At 49.7% G+C, this 23,882-nt stretch overlaps 1 protein-coding gene across 1 annotated transcript in view; it reads left to right on the top strand.

The window, feature by feature from the left end:
• Positions 1 to 19,109, top strand: part of JPH2 (junctophilin 2) — a 31,293-nt gene extending 12,184 nt beyond the window's left edge. The window contains exons 3-6 of the mRNA XM_030233454.2: positions 10,148 to 10,266; positions 13,570 to 14,360; positions 15,585 to 15,682; positions 16,594 to 19,109. Coding sequence (XP_030089314.2) covers positions 10,148 to 10,266; positions 13,570 to 14,360; positions 15,585 to 15,665 — 991 coding nt within the window. The 3' untranslated portion in view covers positions 15,666 to 15,682; positions 16,594 to 19,109. The remainder of the gene's footprint in view (positions 1 to 10,147; positions 10,267 to 13,569; positions 14,361 to 15,584; positions 15,683 to 16,593) is intronic.
• Positions 19,110 to 23,882: the final 4,773 nt, after the last annotated feature.

Genomic DNA, 23,882 nt, shown 5'->3' on the forward strand with positions numbered 1-23,882 from the left:
ACCAAAATCAATGGAGGGACTTGGCCATGTGTCCTGCAAGGCACGGGTCTGGCCAGGCTCTGAGATCCTTTGAAGGGTGCATGTCCTGGCAGGAGCACCTCAGATACATCTGCTGGATGTCACGGGATCAGTAGGAAAGCAAGATATTTGAGGCTATAATGGCTGCTGTGTTTCACTAGTTTGTACTCATGTGCTGGCCCTGTAGCCCCTGTGTAGTTTATACGTGGAGAGTACAACTATGAGTACGAATACATTTTGGATTTATTTTTGTTTTAATGTAATATCAGTAGGTATCTGTAGGATTTTCTATATTCTTTTCTGAAGTGTGGGGCATCAATTATTGATTCAGTGGGGTTTGCTCGTTAGGGTGAGCCTGGGCTGTGTGGAAGCACAACAGAGCTCCAGTGTCAGGCATTAAATTGATGCCACCAACCCATGGGCATTGCTCAGTGTGAGCTGTTGCCTGGTTTTGAAGCCTCAGTTGGTTTTCTATCTATAAGTTGGTTTTCTACCCATACCCATGACTTTGGGGCACATCTTAGCTCTCTCTTCAAACAACAAGAGCACTTGGCAGCTCCTGTATCACTTTCCAAGGCTCTTGTGCCTGGCTGCACTCCCAGCAGTGTCGCCACCATCTCCCTGCTCTCAGCATTTCCAGGCTGCGTGGCCGGGCAGCAGCGAGCGTCTCCTTGGGGAACGCGGCTCTGTGGTGCAAATGACGTCCCAAAATCGCTGCAGTCAGCACAGGCTTCTGACTAAATAAGGGCAGGCAGAGCAGGGCTTTATCAGCGTGGCCTGAGTGTGACAGCTGAGAGCTGGGCCTGGGGCAGCCCACGCTGCTGGGGCTGGGCTGCACGCTCCCACTGGGAAGGTGCTTTATTTGGCACAGCTCTGCCCTCGTCCTCGCTGCTCTTGGGGGTTTAGGCTCATGGTGGGGAAAGTGGGCAAACCAAAGGGATATCTTCCCCAGACACCTCTTTGGTGAGGGGTACTGTGTGTCCAGTGCAGTGCTGGGCTGGTAGGCACAGTGGCCTTGGTGCTTCTGGGGCTGACAGCACAGCTCAGCTTCCCCTGAGGCTAGATTTCAGACTTGGGATTTTAGGTCTGTTGAATCAGACTTGGGACTTGCTCTGAAAAAGCAAAATTATTTTTTTTAAATATGCTTTTAGCTAGAGGCACAGGCATTAGCATAGACTTTTAGGTCTGAAGCCAGAGGAGGGCATGATGCTCATGGCCACCCTGTGAGAGTGGGCAGCAGCAGCAGCCGTGGCTCAGGACAGCCCTGCCAGGACAGGAGGGAGCAACTGAGCCTCCTGTGCTCTCCCAGCCTCACAATCTCTCTGCTCCAGGACTCCACAGCTCTGAGTGTGAGGTACAGGTGTGTAATTAGGAAGCAGCAGCAGGCAGGAGATGGGCAGAGTTTTTCCCAACCCCGGGTGGGTTACTGGCTGCTATTTGCCAGGGAGAGACACAAGAGTTGTGAGCAGCATTTCTGCAGACAGCAAAGATCACAGATGTCACAGCCTGAGCTCTCATGGGGACAAGTGCAAGGAGGTGCAGGGGAACCAAGCACTACCCCTCACCTCCCCATGGGGTGCAGTGGAAGGGTTACTTCTAGCAAGGTACAACCACACCTGGAGGCAGTGGAGTGGCCTGAGCTGAGCACAGCTCTCCTTGATGGCTCGGTATTCTGGCTGCTCCAGGAATTCTGATTACCTCACAGCCCCCAAAATGGGAATCTGCAGCTTGGAACTTCCATGGACAGGGTTCAGAGAGTCAGTGTGCACATGGACAGGGAGAAGCAAGGGCAGCCATGTGGCTCCCTGCTACAGCTGAGTGCCAGGACACAGCACTGAGGGGACGCTCCTCAGTCCTGCTGTCCCAGTAAAGATGTTTCTCACAAAGCTTGGTGTGTTTATAAAGAGCATAATCCTGTTTCATCACCCTTGCTTAATAGGAGCCCAGTTGCTGGCATCTATTTCTGCAGCAGCTGAAGCCCAGGGCTAGGACTCTCCCACTTTCTGTGTGGCACAGCAGTCTCCAGCTCTGCAGAAATATTGCTGTTTTCAAACCTCTGCCTAATCCTCCTTCCACTGGAGCCATGCAGGGAGAGGGCTGTAGGGTTTGGGTGAACTCTTCTCTGTTCCTGATCCAGTGTGGCCATGGAGACAGCAAGCCCCAGTGCTGGGGTCAGAGCCAGGATCAGACACCCACCCCAGCTGCAGGACACCCACAGTGTGTCCCCTCACAAAGAGGGGCTGTGTGTGAGGCTTTGTGGGCTGGAGGGATTCAGTGTCAGTGGCTGAGTGATGGTGTGATGCCTTCACCCCCTTCTTCCAGCCCTCTCCCAGAACAGCCTCATCCAGGCTGGCTGCAGCTCCAGCACTGACACATTTTTGGCCCACTGTGCTCTTTACATGCGATGTGCTTTGACTCCAGAGGAGGCTGCATGGCTTTATCTGCTTTCCACCCACCTCACATGAATTTCCTCAGGCACTTTCATGCCTTATTAGGGTAAGAAGGAACGTGGATTTTCAGTAGCTCCAAGGAGGAGGCATCTGCTGGACAGCACACAGCTTTCTCCAGGGCTTCCTGGGTTATCAGGGTTGAGGCAAGTGAGGCTCTGTCTTGCAGGGATCCCCTCAAGAGCAGCAGAGATGGGATGGCAGGATGTTAGCCCTAGGGATGGGTACAATTCAGATAGCCAGCCAGGCAGGGAAAGTGGAATTAATGGGCTGTTCATTCTGACCTTGTGGGAAATCCTTATCTCAACAGCTTACAAATACAGAAAGGGAAAAATGAAGTGTGACTTTAATCTGCAAAAATGACTGTAGAAAATGATAGCATCTCGTTCAATTGATCTGCTGCTGCGTGCAACAAGAGGGCTCTGACTCCCATCCAAATGCTTGCAATCAGCCAGCAGGGAGCTGGGCTTTGAAATCATTCAATTCAACCATGCTTTGCTCAGAGATTATCCTCATTTCAGTGGAATGTGAAATAGCCTTATCTTGAAAAAGAAATAATATTTAAGTAAAACGTCCAATTTAAATAGAAAGCCTGCGATGCAGAACCCCTCCCTTCTCCTGGAAGAGGGGCATTTTTTTCAGCTTATCCTGGTGCTGAGCCAGAGTCCTTTGGCTTTCTCAGTCCAAGTTTTTCATTTTGTCCTGCAAAGAGTGATGATTCTTCACTGAGGGCTGGCAGGAACCTGGTGTCCCCTCTGCCTGGGTGCTCTCAGCAGCCTTGGGTACAGGTGCATGGGAGCTGCAGGCACTGAAGCCTGGGATGTGGGCTGGTGCCCTCCCAGCTCCATCTCTTCTTTTTCCTGGACCTCAGATCTGTGAACAACAACTCAAGAGACCTACAGGTCTGGGAGAAAAAGGCTCCTTCTTTAAATTTTGATAAGTAACAGGGGTTTTGGGCAAATGCAATATTTAAGAAATACACCTTCATTTCCTAAAAAGTAAATAAATTCCACTTTTCTTTTTTTGACTGGGAAAAAAAACCCTCACAAAACAGATTCAGTAGTTCCTCACTCTTTGGTTTGGATTACTGAAATCTGAAAAACATTTCATTTAGAAGGTGCTAAGACTTTTGGTTGAAAAAACCGACAATCTTAGAATGAAAACACAGACTTTCTGACCTATTTTAATGCTGGTGAATCCGGCAGTCTGGTAAAGCTCACTCCTCTTATGGATGGAAAGGCTGAAGGACCCTAATTTAATTAGGTACTACTGCAAGATGAAAGAAGCTGGGTTATCCCACTGACTAGTGCATCAAAACATCTTTACAGCACCTATGCAATCAGGGTCCTTCAGCCCCAGGGCATTTGCTGAGCCCCTTTGGTAAGGGTGTTCTGGAAGCTGGAATAAATCACTGGCATTTGGGCATAGCCCCAAGGTTGTGCTGCTGTGAGGGACCTGCTCCTGCTCCTCGGGGCTCCACTCAATCTGCACCCAGATCAGTAGAGTGCCCTGAAAACCAGGGGGAGAAGGAGAGGGTCCAGCTGGCAGCTGCAAATCCCTCTTTTCCCAAAAATATCCCTGTGGATGCTCTGACAGGCTGCTCCCAGCCTGTCTGTGCTGGCAGGACAGGCTCCAGCAGGGCCAGGAGCTGCCTGTCCTGCCCGTGGTGTCATGTCCCTGGGTCATGGTGTCATCCTGGTGCCAGCAGCCCTTTGAGCTGGCAGGCTCTGGCTTGCTCTGCTCCCTTTGTATCCAGCTCTGGGAAGCTGCTGGCTGCATCCTAGGGCTGTGGGGGAAACAGAGAGCAGCTGTGGGCTGTGCCAGCCCCATGGGCTCCTCACAACCCATGGGCTCCCATGCAGGGTGGCACAGCCAGGCCCTGCTGACTGCTCAGCTCCCGGGGCACTCGGGCTGGCAGAGACTGATGGGGAAGATCCTCCTGTACGTGGGGCTTGGGTGAGTAGGTTGTCCTCTCATTGAAGACAGCTGAAGAACTGTCTGCTGAAAGATTAATATCACTTTAACTGTTCCAAAGGGAAGTATCCCTCAGTGAAAGATGCAAGTGACTCAGAGCTATTTAGAGCTAAGGATAACATTTCGGTATTTTAAAAATTCACCAAGTAATCATAAAGGCTGATCTTGTTAGGTGGCAGGGAATTCTGCCAGGCCTGTGCTGCTAAAGCACTGCATAGAAAAGGATGCTTTTCTCTGGGCTGAATGGCCTGGTCATGCCCTTTCTGTGGAAGGAAGGAGAAAAGGTCTGATTGATCCAGCCAAGTAGCCTGGGCATGTACAAAGTGCTACCACTTCTGTGTAAGTGCTGGTACCGAGAGGGAATAGCCTTGGGCATCTCATGAGCTGCTCTGCAAAGTAGGGATGGCTTCTCTTTTTTGACTTTCTGCTTCAGTAGTATGGAGGTGTTTCCTTTAGGATGCAAATTGTGTTGATTTATGCTTATTTCACAATTTAGATCACACCTTGCAAGTGCAGAGCTGATATTATAAAGCAGCAAAGGCTCATGCACCCCAGGGATGTCAGAGTGGAAGTGGAGGGGATACATGCACTCCATGTGATGGAGTGATGAAGCAAAAAGAGCAAAAGGAACATGAATGGTACAGCTGTCTGTCGGGGCAGGACAGCCATGGGATGGGATGAATGCATTTGACTGAGGGCAGGGAAAGTGGCAAGAGAGGTGAACTGAAGAGGGGATTTCAGTCCAGTGGGATGGTTACAGGCAAATGAGGGTAGCAGAGTTTTGCTGGTATCTGTGTGCATGTGGAGGCAGAGGGAAAGACACAAAGGAGATGGATTGGGACTGAGCAGGAAGAAAGGGGTGCTCCAGCTAGAGAGGTGACACGAATATGAAGATGGTGTGTCAAATGGAGAAGCCAGAAAGTTCTGTCCTAGTCAGGATGTAGAGTCATAGAATTCTGGAAGAGACCTCTAAATGTCATCCAGTCCCAGCCCCAGCCCAGGTGTGTGCTGGTCAGGTCTTTGTCTTCTTGCCCTTCACGATGTGAGCACAGAAAGGATCATGTTGCCATTAACAAAAACACTTCTTTAGCTTTCCCTTGATCCCCTCTGAGTGCTGCAAACATTCCTGCCAAGACAAACAATCATTTTAAGTTTCTTCAGAAGGACAAAATGAGTCCTGCTGAATGCTGGAGCAGGGATTTGGCTGGGAGTGGAAAAACCAGTTTCCAGGAGAGGGAAGTTCAGCAGAAGACTCTTCCTAGAACTGACTCATGAATTACTTTTGTTTATGGTCTTCTAGACAGCTCCTAATATCAAGAATGGCAAGAATCATAGAATCATAGAATGGGTTGGGCTGGAGGGATGTTCAGTTGGTCCTTGCTCAGGGTTTGCTGAATCAATGGGAGAAGGGGGACCCTGGAGAAGGAAGCACAGCACTGGACAGGTCTGTCATTCCCCCAATAAGCAAATGTGAGGGCAGAGAGCTGAACTCTTCCCCTATTTCTAGCTGCAAGGTCATTGCTGCATCTTCAGGCACCCCAGCCCTGTCTGGTATTTGCAGTATTCCCTGCTAATTCCAGTTTCATTTGCAGTCTAATCCAATGTGGATGTGCAAAACCACATAAACTGTCCAAAGAGCCGGGGTGCTGGCTGGGGCTGGGCCTCACCTGTTAGCGTGGTGCTCAGCTGCGGCTCGTGTGTCCCTGGGGGATTTTAGCAGCAGTTGGAGGAATGATTCAGGCAATGTTTCTGGGAGATGGCCAGGAAGGACAGGAGTGCTGCTCTGTCCTGCACTAGTACAAAAACGATTAGAGCATTAGAGCCATGCCAGAGTAGCAAATAAAGCAGCAGATGCATTTAACCCTCCCGCCCTGCTGGGGTGTGAAGCCCGGCAGCTGCTGTGATCCAGCCGGGAGGCAGTGGCAGCAGGGCTGGGACAGGGGCTGCAGACATTGCCCACATGCCTCCCCTCAGCTCGGCTCCGAGCTGCTGCTCCTCCTTGCAAAGAATTCACCGGAGCTATTTTTAACAGCACTGCCCAGGGAGATGGCTCAGGGTGCAGTTGGGAAGTGCTCATCCTGGCAGCGCTGCCTTTTGGGATGGGGAGCACCCGTGTGGGTTTGTAAAGGTCCCTCTTTGTGTTTATTTCCTCCAGCTGGATGTGTTTATTGTTCGTGGCTCATTTTCCAGTGCTGCCTTGAAAAGGGTCTTTTGGATTCTGCTGCTGGCTGCTCTAAAGCCCCTGGGTCTGTGTTTCGGTTCCTGCTGAGCTCCTCTATCTCCAGACTTTCTCCTCTGCTGGTTTTTGCAGGGGCTGTTTTGCAGAGTTACTGGGAGCTGAAAACACAACAGCAATAAATAAAAAAGTGTGGCCCTGATTAAAGCGTGCCTGAATAGCATCAAATTTATCAAGGCTGGTATTTCCTTTTTGTGAAAGCTCATTTTGCTTTTTGAGAAGATCATAACCTTGGAAGAAATTTTTCTTCTTGCACATTTCACTTCTGGGGTTTGAAATCACCTTCCTGATACTCTCAAACCTCCCTGGGCTTTTTCTTTCCTTAGCTCCTGCTCCTGGCAGACCCCAGGGGCAGGCTGTTGTGCTACATGCACTGGGCTCTCCCAGGGTGGCTGGCATTTGTCTCCTGCTTTGCTGCCAGGGCCGATAGTTCCTCTGTGCTGAGCTCCCAGGCTCTGCCAGCCACGCAGATAAATAATAAATTCAGGGATACTCGAGGCCAGCTAGAAGTTATTGTTATGGCTGGACCCTTTCCTCTAGGCTGGCATTTGTCACAGTGCTACTAAACCCTCAGTGTGGGTTTTTGGAGGGCTGCAAGCAGCACTGTATCCCTTGGTGCCCTTGGCATGTGCGGCTTAGCCAGGGAAGATGAACTTCAGACACCATGAAGCTCTGGTGTCTCTGAAAGCCAAACATTCCTCACCTGGCTACTGCCAGGTAAATGATCTCAGCAATGGAGGGACCCAGCACAGGGCATCAGCATCCCTGCTTGGGGCAGGCTGGCTGGGAGAGCAGTGCTCTCCTGGGATGCCAGCAGGGCTAATGTGTGGTCTGCTGGAGCTGCCAAATTTGAAAGGGCAGCTGTGTTGACAATAGTCCCCCGAAATCAAACACTCAGGGATGACTTTGCAAGCAGGGGGACAGGAGCAGAGGTCAGCTGTGTCCCACAGAGTGAGAGCTGTTGTAGGGCAGTGCAGGATGCCAAAGTTGTGCTGCTCATCTTCTTATCACCACTCTGTCTGTGCAGCCCAGGAGGTTCCCCAGAGTGTCCCTGCCCTCACACCCCTCATTGCAGAGCCCTGCTACCCTTGGGGCTGTGATGTCTCACAGCAATGGCTCAGCTCCCCACTACCCACAGCATCCTCACTGCAGCCTCTGCAGTCCAGACTGGATCTTCTTGGTCTTGCCATCTCTCCTGCAGGAATTGGGAGCTACCTCAACCTGCAGCATCCCCAGGCACCAAGGGATGCAGTGCTGCTCACAGCCCTCCACAAGAGAGCCCTGTTCTCTTGTGTTGTCCCCAGGTGCTGGCAGAGAGCTGAGCATGCAGGAGCCATGCACCCACTTGGTGACATGTCCAGCTCTGTCCTTACTAGTGAGAGCAGACCCCACATCTAGTGCACTTCCAGACTACTTCTTTGGGTGCTGCTTTGAGGAAAGCACTTGCCAGGAGCTGCCTGCTGCTCCTCCAGCTGGGGCCAGCTGGGTGATTGTCTGGCTGGGAATTGGTCAGGATAGCATCTGCCTGGCTCAGAGAGCAACTGAAAGGGAGAATTTCATCTCTTGATGGTGAATCTCGTCCTCCAGGAGCAGCAGGTCAAAGGCAGGGCCTGGAGCACGTCCTGCCAGGATGAAGAGCTGGATCCTCCCTTGGAAAGCCTCTTCCCTGGGGCTGGCGCCAGGCAGGCTGTGTGCCCCAGGCACTGCACACCCAGCCCACTCGGATCCCCCAGGCATGGAGAGCACAGACACATTCCCCTTGGCCCCTGCCAGATTATAGTGGAATTAATCATGCTGATTATATGCTACCAAAAAAGGAGGTGCTCTCTCTGTTCAGAACTGGCTCAGACCCCCTGCTTGCAAGCAGCAGCCTAAAAATGCTGTTTTCTGCCTCATCATGTCTCTGGGTTTTCCAGGAGCTGTAATAATTTTGGATAAAAAGACCAAGAATGACTGCAATCCCAGGCAGCTCAACCTGCAGAGAAAGCAGGGAGATAACATGTGAGTGTGGGCAGGGAGGTGAATCATGGCTCTAGCAGAGTGGGATGTCATCCCAGGCAGGGACAGGCTGAGCCACAGCAGCTCTGCATCCTCTTCTCTATCCCAGGGCCCTGAGAAGTGTTTTTGGCCCTTTGTCAAGTCACACTATTGCCTGTGTCAGTTGGGATTGATGCCCTACTTTCAGTTCTTTCCCTGCAGCTACTCAGAATGGCATATGTGTGTATCTTCTCCCTTGAAAGGGTCTCAGAACAACATTTCTATCATCTTTTCATTGCACCTGTTGAGTATTCAGACTTCAGCTTGCCTTGTCTGCCTACTGCATCTCAGTTTAATGGGAAGGAATCAATCCTCATTTCATGACTAACTGCCCAAAAATTCCTCTGGAGTGTTTTAACTGCAGGAATGAGAACTGTATCTTTCCTCCTTTTTTGTCCTTAAACATGACCAGATACCAACCTGCACCTGAAAAGGGCTTGTCAGACACCCTAAGACCACATTAAAGGTTGTAATTTAGGGCGAATTGGAGTTTGAGGAATGCTAACTGCTTATCACACAAAATTATGTGGATTTGTACATGAAATGGGGAATATAAGGAGCCTTGGAAAATCTGACAGTGGGAGCACAGGGAAGGCAGCTCTCAGACCTGAGTGCAGCAAAGCAGCTGAATATACTGTTCTTCACCCGCTCTTATTTTTAAGGTGCAGCATTGCTGGTTGAAGTCAGCTCCTTCCCAGACTGGGAGCAGCTGGGCTGTAAAGCCATCCCTGCTTTTAGCAGGAAGATCACAGGGCCCTGAGCATGAGGCATGTGAGGAATATGACAGCTGGCCAGTAAAATAACTCCCAAAACCTGCAGCCCTGTGGAGCAAGGAGGAGATGTGCTGGGAAGGAGTGGAAAGGATTCAGAGAGCCAAGCTGAGAGGGAGACAATAGCTCTGGTGAGATCAGCCTGTCAGCTTGCAGCAAGTAAGAAAGCTCCTGGGCAAGTCATGTTGTTTGCTGGATAGCTGCAAGAGAGAAATTTCTGGAAAAACCCATCTTGTGTGCTGAGCAGGGGCACACTGCCTCTGGCAAGGTGCAGCAGCTCAGGGCTGGTGACACACAGAGGAGTTCAGCCACCAACCATGCCTGTGTTATGCCATGGTCATTCCTCTGAGCAGCACAGCAATGAGCCCATTCTGCAGTGCCTGCTGCCTCACTGCTACATGAACATGCTCACATTTGCAAATACACCTGCCCTGTTCCCTACGTGCAGCCTTTCCACCTTACCCTTGAGCATCCAGGCCCCTTCCATGTTGAAAATCTGCTCTTTTTTTTCTGTCCCTGAGTGTAGGGTTTTGGGCCATGTGGGCAAATCCTGAGTGTTATGCCAGCTGGGCTGATGCAGTTTTGGTGGCAGCCAGGGTTTGCTGTGTGAGTGGGATGACCTTGGCTCAGGGGGTGCTCACTGTTCTCCCCTCTTCTCTCTGCAGGACGGCTCATGCCAAAGCCAAGGCTGAAGGGTCTGAGCAGGCAGCTCAGGCAGCCAACAACGAATCAGGCATAGCCAGAATGATGGCCAGGGAGCTCTCCCCAGACTTCTACCAGCCAGGTAGGATCAGAGGCATCTTCCAAGAGGGGTCTTGCAATTTCCACGGGGAATCTGTTCAAGTGCTTCACCCACTTAATAACTCCACAAAATGCTCTCCTGTCTATCCTAAATCCTCTTTTGCTCAATTGCAGCCAGCCCCTTGTCCTGGCTGATTTGCTGTCCTCCTGGCACCACTATTTTACTCACTGTGTTGCCGTAGCCTGGAGGAAAACCCCACAGTTTCTCAGCTTCTCATGCTTTTCCATACACTGAAGCCCTCAGAACACCAGGCAGGACAGGAAGCAAGCTCAGGGCTATCTGCAGCTCTCCTGTAGATACATCCCTTGTTGCTTTTTCTGGGAACAGTGTTGCACATTAACTCACAAACCTGTATCCTGTGGGGCCTCAGAACAATCAGACTGCTAATTAGGGGCTGTAATATCCCATAAGAAAGCAGCTAATAAAAAATACTATTTTCCTGATTCTCTATTAATTTGTTAGTATCACTGCTAATTATTTGGCTGGGTAAACACTTGGGAGGTTCTTTCTGTGAGACCAAGCACTGAAGATTAGTAGATGAAATGTGTAATATTAGAATCAGCGTTGTGAATGCCATTACTTTCCCCTGGACTGAGTTAGATAGATATGTTCTTCCTGGAAAACTTTCCTTTACAGAGAGAGAAGGCAGTAACAGAGCAGAAAATAAAATTCCAAGTGCCTACATTTTCATTCTGTCTTTCTTATTTTCTGGATTTATTGCCTGGAGTGAGTGTCCCATGGTTACTGAGGCAAGATCACAGGGGACTATCACAGTGGTAAAACTGGGGGTAGAAGCCAAAGGTTGACTCGTGCTCAGCAAAACCTGACACCTACCCCTCCTCTGATTTCGGTGTCTTTGCATCTCCTGTACCACTCCCAGCACAGGGCACACAGTGGGAAATGGGAACAGCTCAGAACTGTTGCCTGGTTGGGGAGAGTCATGCTGACAGATTTTCCTAAATTCCCTGCTCCTCCGCCTTGTCCTGCATCGATGAGCTGGGGAAACACCGTGCTGGAGGGCTGCCTCTTCCACCCAGCACCCAGTAAGGCCTGTTGGAGCTGGCTTTGAGTGGGGAAACACCAGAACACCCAGGCATGGGCATGAGCCAGCCCATGGCACTTCATTTAACAATGGGTAAATGTCGCTTGATCCTCACATAAGCCCCCCAGCTGCCACTCACAGCTCTACAGTCACCCTTTGCACACTGGGGTATTTATAGAACAGAAACAAAGGAACTGGAATCCCTGTGGGGAGGTTTTGGACATCTAGCTAGATTATTTTTTCCACCCATGGCAATTGAATGAGACAATTGAAACAGTCTCTGTAAAACAGTTGGGGCAGCTTGACCTCCACTCCTGACTCCTCAGGTGCTGGATCCTCTTGCTGTTGTTGTGTAGGGCCTCACTTGGGTCCTGGCCTCTCTCAGTGACCTTCTAAGCTCCTGATGCATGTTATTCTTCTGTGATTCTATTAAACCTCTAAATTCCCAAAGTGCACAAGAATATATCTCTTCACATCCAGGAACAAACAGACAGTAGTCCAGCCTTGGATATTGCTAGAACTGAGAGCTGCTGCTCACACAGCCAGGAGAGCCCAGCTGTGTTTGGTAGCTGTATTTCTCCCTGCTGTCCTGGCAGATTGACCGTGCTGTGTCTGGCACAGGCAATCCTGCTCAGCAAGCCCCATATCCCTAAATAACTGCTGAGCCCTGAATTTCAGGGTATCCTCCCTTAGACAAGGATGTAAGCCAAAACCCTTGCTGAAAAGTGCTGGGAAATGAAGGCTGGTAGGTGAGTGTGTGCCCTCCAGGCAGTTGGGGGGTTTTTGTGCAGTAAATTATTCAGGAAGAGAAGAAAGCAGCAGGAGAGAGCAAGGAGCCTGGAGCTGCAGGCAGCCTATTTTGAGGAGTCTGAACAACTGTTGAAATGGCTTCCAAATAACTCAGTTGCAGCCAGAAATAAATGGCCCTGAATGGGTCATCTGCTGATTGACAGGAGTGTGCAGGCAGAGCAGAGCAGCTGAAATCAGTGCCCTCCTTTTCCCCACTGCCCCTCTGAGTGGAGACATTGCCTGAATGGACAGGAGGTACCAGGGTGCAAACCATTCCACTGACTTATGAGAGCAAAAGGAGCACCAAGCCAAATTTCCCAGCCAGACTCGGGTCTGAATCAGTCCTTGAGATGGAGGAAATGAGGGGAGGGACCTTAAGGCAGCCATAGGCAGTGTGGCTCCAGGATCTGTATTGTTCAGGAGCACAGAGCAAGCCCTGTGCATCTGCCCTCATCAGCATCTCTGGGGTTCAGCAGAATGAGGCCGGAGCAGGTGCTTTGCTTTTGAAGGAGCTGCTCTGCGACCTCACAGTGCACAAGAGGAGCATGATGCACTTCTTGTTCTCACTTGCTGTTAGCATCATGGTGATGTGTGGGGACCCTTCTCCCAGCATATCTCAGCATGTGGAGCACTGTGCAGGGTTGTTATTCCACAAGATATTCCCAGTTCTTTAGTGATGCATTTTGGTGGATATTTTCAGTGTCAGGCTCTGTCTGAATTCCCCTGGCCCAGGCTGGGCTGCGATTTGCAATAGGGTTAATAAGAAGCAAAGATTTAATGATAGGTGAAAATTGAAGTGAGGCAATGTTGCTAGGAACTCACAAGTCAGTGTGTGAGATGAGGCCAAAATGAAATCTGAAGCCCTGAGTCACCTTTCATGATGGTGCCAGGTAATTTTGCTGCTGTTGTGGAGCTCAGGGCAGACAAGAGGGCTGTATAACTTCCAACCCTGTTCCATAGAAAAGAAACATGTTTTTCCTATCATGATGGATGGCATATAGATAATTTGGTGACCCTGCCTTTCCTGATGACACTGGTCATCCTGTGTACCCTTTGAAGTTACCATGCTATTTGACACCAAGCAAGCCACATGGAAGAGTTTCCCAGCCATTAAATAAAAAAATAAACAAAGTTCATTGGGCGCTGTATTCTCCTTAGCCCCAGCATGATCCATCTGTGTGACCACATGAAGCTGGGCTGCAGATTTTCATTGTTTTCTTTAATCTTATCCATTAAAGTCTTCAGGAGTTCCTGGAGGAAATTCCTCCTGGCATCAGGGTCTGGTTTGGGAGTTGCTCCTCTCCTGGCCTCCAGCCTGGACGCTTGCACCATGGTCCCAAAACCCATTGCTGCTGGGGGCACAGCTCTCGAAGCCACGATGGTGCCACGGCACTGGGGTACCCTGCTGTCCCCCGTCCCAGAGTGACTCCTCACACCAGCCCTTCTCTCCGCAGGCCCCGAGTACCAGAAGCGGAAGCTGCTGCAAGAGATCATCGAGAACGCGGAGCACGCGGTCAACATGGAGGAGGAGGCGCCGCGGCCCGAGGCCGCCCCGCCGCCCCCCACGCCGCCCGAGAGCCCCCAGCTCCATGAACCGGAGGAGCCGCGGCCCCGCGCCAGCCCGGCCCCCAGCCCTGCCAGCACCCCTCCCGAGGCCAAGCGGGCCAAGGCGGCCGCCCGGCAGGACAAGGCCCTCCGCCCGGGCAGCTGGGCCGAGGCGGGCGGGCAGGCAGGTGATGGCAGCCCGGCACCCTCCGAGGGTGAGGGCCGCCCGGCCTCGCGGGGCCGCGGCCGTCCCGCCGAGCAGATGGAGATCGGGCCGCTGCAGCGCATGGCGCGCGAGCCCGACGTCGAGCTCTTCAAGGGCTACCACAGCTACGCCGTGAGGACGTCGCCGGTGACCCCTGCCACGGACTATGAGGAGGAGCAGTTCCCCGAGAATGAGCCGCCCTCCCCGGAGCCCCGGGGGGAGCCCCAGCGTCGGGTGGGCACCCCTGGCCCGCCACAGGGCCGCGAGGAGAAGCCATCGGCTGCGGCGGAGGCCAAGCCGGAGCCGCCTCGCCCCAAGGAGCCACAGCAGCGCCCCAGCCCTGAGCGCAGGGCCCTGGGCCGGGCCGAGCCCGCGGCCGACAGGAAGACTGAGGCCAGGGCACCGGGCCGGACGGAGCCCAAGGCAGGGGCCAAGCGCGGCCCGGCCCAGGCGGCAGCAGTGGTGGCAGCACAGAAGGCGGAGGAGTGTGAAGAGGTGATGTGGGGCGTCCCTGGGAGCCTCCTGGGAGCCACTTTGCCTTTCCTTTACTGTTCCTCATGAGGTCTGGCAGGACCCAGAGGGATGCAGACCCCCAAGGCCTGCCTCTTCCTCCCCAGCAGCCAGCAAGGCCTGTTGGAGATGACTTTGAGTGGGGAAACACCAGAGCGCCCGATCATGAGCATGAGCCAGCCCATGGCACTTCAGGGCCTGGGGCTGCAGTGGTGCCAAGTGGTGCCCAGAGGCTCTTTTGGGGATCCTAGAGCCCGCTGGAGCAGTGTTGGCATCCCCCTCTCCTGCCTGCCCTGCCTGGATGCTTGCCCTGACATTCATGACCTTCCTGCTTTGACCTCCTCTTTTTACCTGGGCAGATATGCTTTCAGACAAGTCGTATTTCAAAATCTATGCAAAACCAGGCATCATCCAAATAATTTTATCCACTTTTCTCACCTTCTTTTCCCACCCCATTACCAACCAATCTGGATGTGAAAGTTGGGGGAAAAAAACCAGGAAGAGCTCAAGTGTGTTTCTCTTTTACCCATTTTTTTTTTTTTTTGCTGTAGGGGCACCTCATGAGCTAAACTGTGGTGTTGAATCACCAGCCAATTTCCCAGGTTTAAAATATAGTCACTGAAACTTAATTTTGCTCTTAGCAAATACAGCTGGAAACCCAGACATTTTATTAGCCCTCTGAGTCCCATCTTGCAGTCCTTTGGACGTGAATGATTCCGATGTGACTTTAGAAAAGCACAGCTTGGAAATACTTTGGTCTGAAATTACAGCAATCTCACATGGTTTCATTTGTTGGGGTTTGGAAATAGATGATCTTCAAGGTCCCCTTCCAAACCAAAGTATTTTATGATTCTATGATATTAAAAATGACAAGTTTACAAACACAGGCAATGTGGATGCAGAAGGGAGTTGGGCGGAGCAGCCTGACATGGGATCAGGAGTTCATGTTCCTGTGGTCAGGGTCTCCTTTAATCTAATTTAGCTGCAAAAAAAGCCAGATTTAACATCCTTCAAATGAATTTGCAGGGAAGAAGTAGGAATAGGGTAGGATAAACATTCCACTAGTTTGAAATTCAGGCTGATGGTTAAGTGCCAGATTTCAGTGCATTGGGAGGGGGTGATTGTGGTATTTTTGAGCAGCAGAATCAAGCTATGTGTATATGGAACTGTGTGCGGTGTGTAATACTCTGTTTTGGGTTTTTCCTTCAGGGACCTAACACAATTGTGATCTGCATGGTCATCTTACTGAACATTGGTCTGGCCATCCTGTTTGTACATTTTTTGACATGATGAGCCTCTTGAACAAGGTAAGAAGCAGAATGAGATTTTATCCTCAATTTGTAGATGTCACTGGATGTTTTAAGGTTGACTCACTTTTCATAAAATGTCATAAAATTATTGCAGGAAATTATTTCATTATTTCATACATTTTCTCAAAATCAAGAACTGTGTGGGTGGGATACAGTCCCACCATATAGTTTTGCCTTCCCAGTACCATGGACATCTTTCATGGAGTGAGAATTCCATTGCAACAGTGTATGATGTTAAATTTTAAATTTGTTTACTGCAAATGCTTCAAGAAACAGTTTCTATTTGCACTTTCAACATGGCTGCTCCAGGTAACTTGTGCAGTACAGTATTTCTTGGCACTCAGACCAGCAAGATGCAAGAACACATAAAAAATGTGAAACTGTGAAAACTGCAGCTCTAATTGCACCAGTACTAGATCTGCAGCAGTTACTTCATTGTTTTACTAAAGATAAATATGAATCAAGATGTCTGTAAGACTGGAGCTTGCTCAGGTCTTCCACTTGAATTGGGATAAGGGTTTACATTTGGATTTGGTGGCAATAAAATCTTGTGAGGTGTCTCGTGCCTGTGGTACTCCTACAGACAGGAAAGTGTCCTGAACTTGCACAAGACTTCTGTCTTGGGCTCAAATATTTCAAACAAAATCTGTCATCAAGGCTGAACCTGACCCTTAAGCCTCCTGTGAACATGACACAAGAGACACCTCTAAGCCCCTGTGAGGATATTGGGCTGCTTTCCCAGCACCTCCTGGGCGACAAAACTGCTCTGCTGGGCACTGCTTTCTGTCATGTTTTGAGTCTCACTCAGCCTGCACAGGTGAGAGCTTTGCAGGCAGCTGTGGTAATGTGTTTGTTGGTCATGTGTTTTGCTCTCCCTTGACTTTCCCATTTATCTGTGTCTGGGACAGGCGTCGCTGCTGGTGGAGACCTCAGACCTTGACGGGGATTAAAGCTCAGCCACCTGGAAACACCTAAGAGGAGGACTTGAGATCCCAAGGTTGCACTGCAAACATCAACCTTAAGTGAGAGTGTCTGAAGATCAATGCAGTTTCCTGCTCCCAGGCTGTGGCTGGCCTCTGCAATCTACCAAGGAAAAGCCAGGGTTTCTGCACTGTGGTCTCCTTTTCTTTGTATAAAATAGCAGTTGCCTTAAGTTATTCTCACCAAAGCCATCAACTGTCCTGCCATGCCAGGGATGAGGGATTTATCTGTAGCTGTAGGAAAATGAGTGAGAAGGTCTCATACGTGCACACTGATGTGTTTTGTAACTCCCTTGGTTGACTCAGTGTCAGAGATTTTCCAAAGATTGTCATCCATGGCATGGAGATGAAGCAATCCAGCAACCAGAATGACTCATGAGAGCCGCGCTGTGGCTCGGGGTGGACGGCGCTGCTCTCCGTGCTTGGAAGTCATCCAAAGGGATGAACAAAAAGTCTTTCCTTTCCCCTGTCACCTGGCATCATTTCCATGTATGGAGGACTGAGAGGGGGAGCAAGTTGAAATTGGGCTTGTTGAAGTGTGACCCGAGTCCTGCCCATGGCGGCCGATGCACCATGGATGGGGCCGCGGGGTGGGGTATGAGGGACTGGTGGATCCAAGGCTGTTGGTGCCTGTGGGGGTGCTCTGGTGGAGATGGGGCCTCTTTTGGGACCAGGCACCATCCAAGCACTCTTCTGCCACCAACAAAGCTCTGCACAGAAGCAGCTTGCAGTGGGTGGCTTCCCACTGTAATGGGAAAGGCAATAGGTATGCTGAATTTGTCCCTTTACCCCTTTTTTTCTGTGAAATTGTTGTGAGTTACAGTGAAAAGGAGGGTCTTGCTGAAAATGCCTCTGTACACCTGCAGGTTCTTCCCCTTGGTGTGCCAGGTTTTGGGGGGGAGTCCTTGCCTCTCATTGTACCCAACAGACAGACTTTCCAGCAGAGGATGCATGGCTATCATGGGAGAGGTTACCTTATTCCTGAAAGAAAAAAGGTGCAGAGATGTGAGTGACTGAAGTGTATTTGGCTGTTGGGCTCAGAAATATGCAGCAGCCAGGCTGTCAGCAGTGGCAGGGTACAGTGGGGCAGTGTAGCTGTTGCTGTATGTGCGAGGCTGAGAGGCCTGGGCAATTTGCACCCATTTTCCCAAAGCTGTGACAGGGAGTGACCTTTGGAAGGAGATTTTTCCACCATGATCTGCTCTGATCCTTAGCAGTGTGAGCTTAGAAAGTCAGCACAGATGAAGTTACAGTTTAGTGTGAGGCTGAGTGCTTGGACATGTTTCTTCCTTCTTTTAAGAGCAATGTGTATTTTCTATCCCTTTTAAAGATAATCAGAGATGTTATTTATAGTTGGTTGTGCACCTCTGTGTATCCTGAAGTCCCACAGCACAGGACTGGGTGGGAAAACCTTGTTGGATTGGAAAGAATGGGGAAATGATCGTTAAGGAAAAAAACAGATGCCCGGTCTGCTTCAAAGGTCAGGATTGAAAGGATTTCAGAGATGGAGTGGCAGACACACAGGGGTTTACACTCACTGGAGACACGGGGCAAAACCTACCTAATTTATCTACTCTAGTTATGGCATAAGAGAGTGAGAATAATTCAGTACTTTTCTTTGTGAACCAAGTTTATTTTTTAACCTTATTGAGCTCAGGAACATTGCCACAGTAGCAAATATGTGGTATTAAGTGTGGGAGAAGTGAATGTGATCCTTTCCTAAAAGCCATGTGGCTGTACCAGTCCTGAGAAAGCTGTGCAGCATCATCTACACTTCCACAGAGCATAGTTTAGTAGCAGTTTGCTTCTTTTCTTTTTTTTTCTTTCCTTAAATATAAATGTATTGCAAACCCCAGGCTCTGCTGCCTTTAATGTTTTATCTCCATTTGCTGGCATTCACTTGCCAACTCTGCAGTTTCAATATCCCAACTGCTTTTATTCACCACCAAGACAATTTCCATTGAGAGACCTGAGGGGCTTTTATTTATCACTAAGCACAAAAATGGATCTTTTTCAACAATGCTAAGGTAATTCCTTTCCCCCCTTATTTTTTATGCATGTGATGTGCACTCAGTAATGTGCTTTCCTCCTAGTAACCTTCTGAGAAAAGTAGGTAGATTTGCTTTTATGTGACGTATAACTGTATCCATATTGCACTGAGATATGGATATATATACATAGAGAGAGCCCCTTAGGGATTTCATTTTCTTAGATGCAAAATACCAGATTTACCTCAAACTGCATGCTTTCAAAACTTACTAGGATTTTGTGTTATACTTTTCAGGTCTTACAAAGATGCAGACACCTTTCACTCTTCACACAAAAATACCTTCATCACAGATTTTGCTAGCTGTTTACTACAATCTGTGTACTACTGTCCAGAGTTTTCTGTCGGTTGTTCTGCTGGATTATGTGCAATAATAAACAGTTATCTGCTCACTCTATTCATGTGGATTTTTGCAAGGGAATCTCCCAAGTTTCTTTCCATGGTGACACACTCATTGCAGCTTTAAAGCAGAGAGTAATGCAGAATTTCACTGATGGCATCTAGATGCTTTTTAGCTTTCTCTTAATTATCCGTTTCAAAAATTTGCATTTTTTAATTTATGTGGGTACTTTGCAAAGAGAGTTGTTTTCACTAAATGCTTTGCTAGGCAGCCTTTAAGGACCCTGCAACTCTCTGAGCACACTCCATGTGCTCCCATGGTGTTGGCCTCTGGCAGGGGTTGCACAGGGCCAGGAGGAAAGGCAGCTCGCTGGCCCAGAGCCTGCCCAGGCCATGCAGATGGCTGCTGACAGGTCCCTTTGCTGCCTCCCAACCCCAGGGCTGCTGCCAGGCTCGTTCTGAGCTGTGCAATGCTGGCTGCTCCTCCTGGCTTTGGGGAGGAGTGATTCTCCACTGCCTGTGTCCCATCCTCTCGCTCAGCCTCTGGAGACAGCCCCGGGTGAGAGGAAAGCCAGGCATGAGGTGGAGGGAAATGGCAGCTGGGTGATTTATGGGGGAGGATGAGCAGAGCCCAGCACCAGCCTGGGACAGCAGGGCCCTGGGGCATGAGGAATCCAGAGTAGCCAAAACCTCCAATCCTTTTTCTATTTCTGGAGCGTCTCACATGAGCACAGCCAGACCGTGCAGAGAGGCTGGGGGGACACAGGCTCAGCCTTCATGGGCTGGAGTGCTGCCCCTGGCTTCTGTGGGTGTGAGGGGTCTTCTGGCAGAAGATTTCATGCCCTGATAGAGACTGAAGGAGCTGAGTTTGATGAAATGATGGCTTTACTCTCCTCTGGTCTTGCTTTGCTTCTGGTATGGAAGGAGCCAGCTATATCTCATTCATCAGTCAGGGGCAGCAGGGTAACTGGAGCCTTGTGCACCTCATAAATCTCAGGCTGATGAATGGAGCAGGTCTTTGGCTCATGTGTTACAGAGGCAGTAGGGAGGGAGGTGGGTCTGCTGCTAAAGCAATGACACATTGCTTTAGAAGTATTAATAAAGGCAGAACAAAAAGTCTGTAGCTTCCCCAGGGTAGGGGGGACAGTGCTGGGCTCTCTGCCTCAATAGCTGCTGGTTTCAGGGATAACATCCCTGCAGTGTCCAGCCAAGTGTCCCCAAGGGCAGGCAGGGAGGTGTCTGATATGTGAGAACCAGGCTAAGGGCACTGGCCTGATCCTGTGTCGAAGGGCGGGAGCCTTACCCTCCACTGGTGGGAGGGAAGGTGCAATCTGAGCCCCAGTGTCCTCTGACAGTGACCTGCCCAGGCATCCTGGGGGCAGCCATGCTGTACTCCACCATCCTGGTGGGGCATGGGGGCTCTCAGGACCCACCCTCTCTTTTGGTCTTCATCTTTGAACAAGAGGAAGGGTCAGAGCTGGGGTAAAGGTGACCATGACACTGAGAAGGTGCTGAAATGTGCAGAAGGTGGTCCTCTCTGGCCCAGGAGCCAGGACTGGGTCTGGCTCCACACCACTGCCTTTGCTTCAGGACCCTTCCTGGAGGAAGCTAGCTTGAGCCCCAGGAGCACTAATACATCAGGGAACATGCACCACCAGCTAGGGCATCCCATGTCCAGCTTGGGGCTGGCAGCAAGGGGCCTGTGGAACTCTCTCCTCTCCTGTTGGAAATGCTGGCACCTCACAGCTGGAAAAAGTTGCTTTTAATTTACTTCCTCTGAGGAACCACCCACACTGTGCCCACAAGGATAGGATCAGCCAACTTGGGAGCCCAGTGGGCCCTTGCTGAGGTCCTCAAAACCATGTTAGTACTGGGACCACCGCAGGGCCTTCTCCTTGAGAGGGTAAAGTTTTTACAGGCTTCACAGCTTGTGGTTTCAGGCATTAATTCCCTATTGGCAGAGCAGTGAGCAGCCAGTGGTGCACTCAGAGCATCCCCTGTCTCTATAGAAACAGCACACTCAGAGCCCAGTTCACAGGGTGGTTATTAAAGAAAATTCATCAATTACAAAGCACAAATTGTCCTTATTACTTCTGCCCATCACCCATGGCACAGGGACCTGTGGTGTTGCCATAAGTTCCCTCCCTCAGGCATTATCTGGGAAAGCACCCTAGATTTGGGGCACAGGCAATGCCCTCCTGCTGAAGCCTTCATTGAGACCCTGGCAGGACAGAAATGTGTAGGGCTGACTATCTGCCAAACTGAAGGTATTTTAGTAAATTAAAGTCAGTCCCACAGGACTGGCAAGCTTTGATCCACTGTGTGTCCCAGGGCAGTTCTGGAACTCCTGCCTTGGTTTCAAGAGTCCTGAGGAGCAACCCCCAAATGAGTGCAAGCCTGGAGGCAGGTCTGGAGGCACACTGGCCCAAGAGCTCTCCAGAAGCCTTGGGAATCAGGAATTGCAAAATAAACAGTAACTGTGAGTGATTACGTTAATATTGCTGGAGGACTATCCCCAGGTTTTATTAGCAGCTCTTTAATTGTGATGTGCTTGAACTAATTAGTTCAAAGAAGCAGCTGGGGCCAGACCACATTGAAAAAGGGCTGCATCCAAATCTTTCCCTGATGTGTGGTCCACCCTTTCTTGTGGCTCTTAAAAATATAAGCAATTGCTCAGAATCATCTTTGGTAATCTGAATATTATTCATTTAAAGGTACCACTATTTTATCTTAGAAACATGGTTGGGTAGCACAGAGTGGAAGCCTCTTCTGGTTGCAGGGAGGTGCTGGACGCCCTCATGGCCTTTACATCCCTTTTTTTATGGGACTGCTGGTATTTTTTTGGTTGCCCTGTAATTTGGCCCTAGAGCAGGCTGGCTTCCAGGGTGCTGGCCAGCATCATAGGTGAGAAGCTCTCCCAAAAAACCACCTGCACAGGCTGACATAGATGCCCTATTTCCCCAATTTCCCACCACCCAAATCTAGAGACAAATTAGGAAGACAATGATAGGAGCTTGAACTACAGATTTTGGTAAATTACTTAAACTTGTGTGGTTTGCCAGGGTAAATAACCCTTGCTGAGGTCCCATCCATGCCCTGCACACAGGCAATCACTGTGTGGCTTCTATCCCTGGCACCAGCCCAATTCAGGTAAACGTGCTGGATGTGGTGTTTCCTAAACTGAAACTCTCTGATGAATGCCAGGAGCTTCAGCCACCCTATGGCTCTTCAGGCACAGAAACCTCACTCACCACTGCCATCAGCTCTTCCCCAAGCCTCTGTCTCCTCCACCCCCCTCTCTGCACTGCTCACAAATTCTTCCCCTCACCCCAGGGCTCTGCAGCACTGCCAGATCCCTCCTCTCCTGCCAGGGACTTATTTGTTTGTAATTGAAGAAACCAGATGGTGTTTTACCAGGTTAACAACCCCTGAAAGGGCAGGGGTCAGAAATAATGAGCTTTAATTAGGAGAGTAACAGGTTAGATCATGTTGAGTTGCACTTCAATGCAATAAATTACTTAGGAGCAATAGATTCTTTATTTGCTGGCATGTTTATAAACTCACAGCCCACACTCATGCTCTTGAGACAAATAAATTCTGAGGGTAAAATACAGCTTGAGACTTTACAAGCAGGGTGAGATGTTGCAAGGTACAAGGTAATGCAGGCTGAAGTTTCAAGGGAGCTCTATGAGTTCTTATAAGGAATTAAGGTTTTTATTCAGACCCTGAATATCCAAAGGAAGTTACTGTGATGAATTATTTAATTCCTTTCTGCTAGTGATTAATTTCCCAGCAGAATGCATCTCTCAAGCAGCATCTCCTTAGCAAGATGAGTGGTGACCTTCTGCCTCAACTTCCACCTAAAAGTCTCTCAGCTCCTCCTAATGTGTCAGCTTACAGGCAGGGGGAATGACCAGGAATTCATTCCTCATCTACAGAGTTTAACGTTCTGGTGCACTTGTTGGACATCTCATGGTTCCAGGAGAATTTATCTGCCAGCTATTTCTCAAAAAATAATGAAGGGTCATGCAGTACTTGGCAGCTAAGAGCAGAAAAGGGAGTAGAGAGACAGGTTTTAATTGAATCTCAAGTATGCTGAACAAATATTTCAGAACTTTCAATTAGATGTTTGCCTGAGGCTGAAATTGAATTAAGAAAATGATGATTTTAGGGTGTCTCTGTCTGGGGGGAAATGCAGAAAGGGGGAGACTGAAGATAGGAAATGTGATGAGGAGGTGGAAAACATCCTGCTGGGGATACTTCAGAATTCAGCTGCTCCTTGTGTTTGCAGAGATCAAGGCTGTCTGTCAAACTGCACAGCCCATGCCTGAGAAATGCTTTAGGTCAGGATGCAGGTGGATTTCCAAGCTCTGGCAGTAAATCCTCTTCTCACATCCATCTCCCTGCACTCACAGCTTCAGGGTGGAGGGCTGGAGGACACAGCCCATCCCTGAGAAGATGCTGCCTGTGCTCAAGGTCCAAGGAATCCCCTTCCCCCTGTTCCACTTTATCCTGGTCCTTACTGCTCTGTTTGTCTGCACATGCTTTTATCAATGAGCTGCTAAGAAAAAATCTCTTCTAAGGAGGGGGAAAATGTCTGTACTATAAAAAAGATTGTTACAAGCAAATCCTCACATTAGCAAAAACTCCTCCATTTTCTTCAAGAAGTAAACCCCAAATCTCTGTGCAGAACTTTCTTAACAACAATAAATAGGAACCCTGTTCCTAAATTCACATTGTACAACATACACAAAACAGTGTAAAAATAGCATGAATCCTTACATTCCAAATGCATTATGTTTAAAATAATTGCAGAAAGACAATGTTCTCT

The sequence above is a fragment of the Serinus canaria genome, chromosome 20 (genome assembly GCF_022539315.1).
Source record: "Serinus canaria isolate serCan28SL12 chromosome 20, serCan2020, whole genome shotgun sequence".
Lineage (NCBI taxonomy): Eukaryota > Metazoa > Chordata > Aves > Passeriformes > Fringillidae > Serinus > Serinus canaria.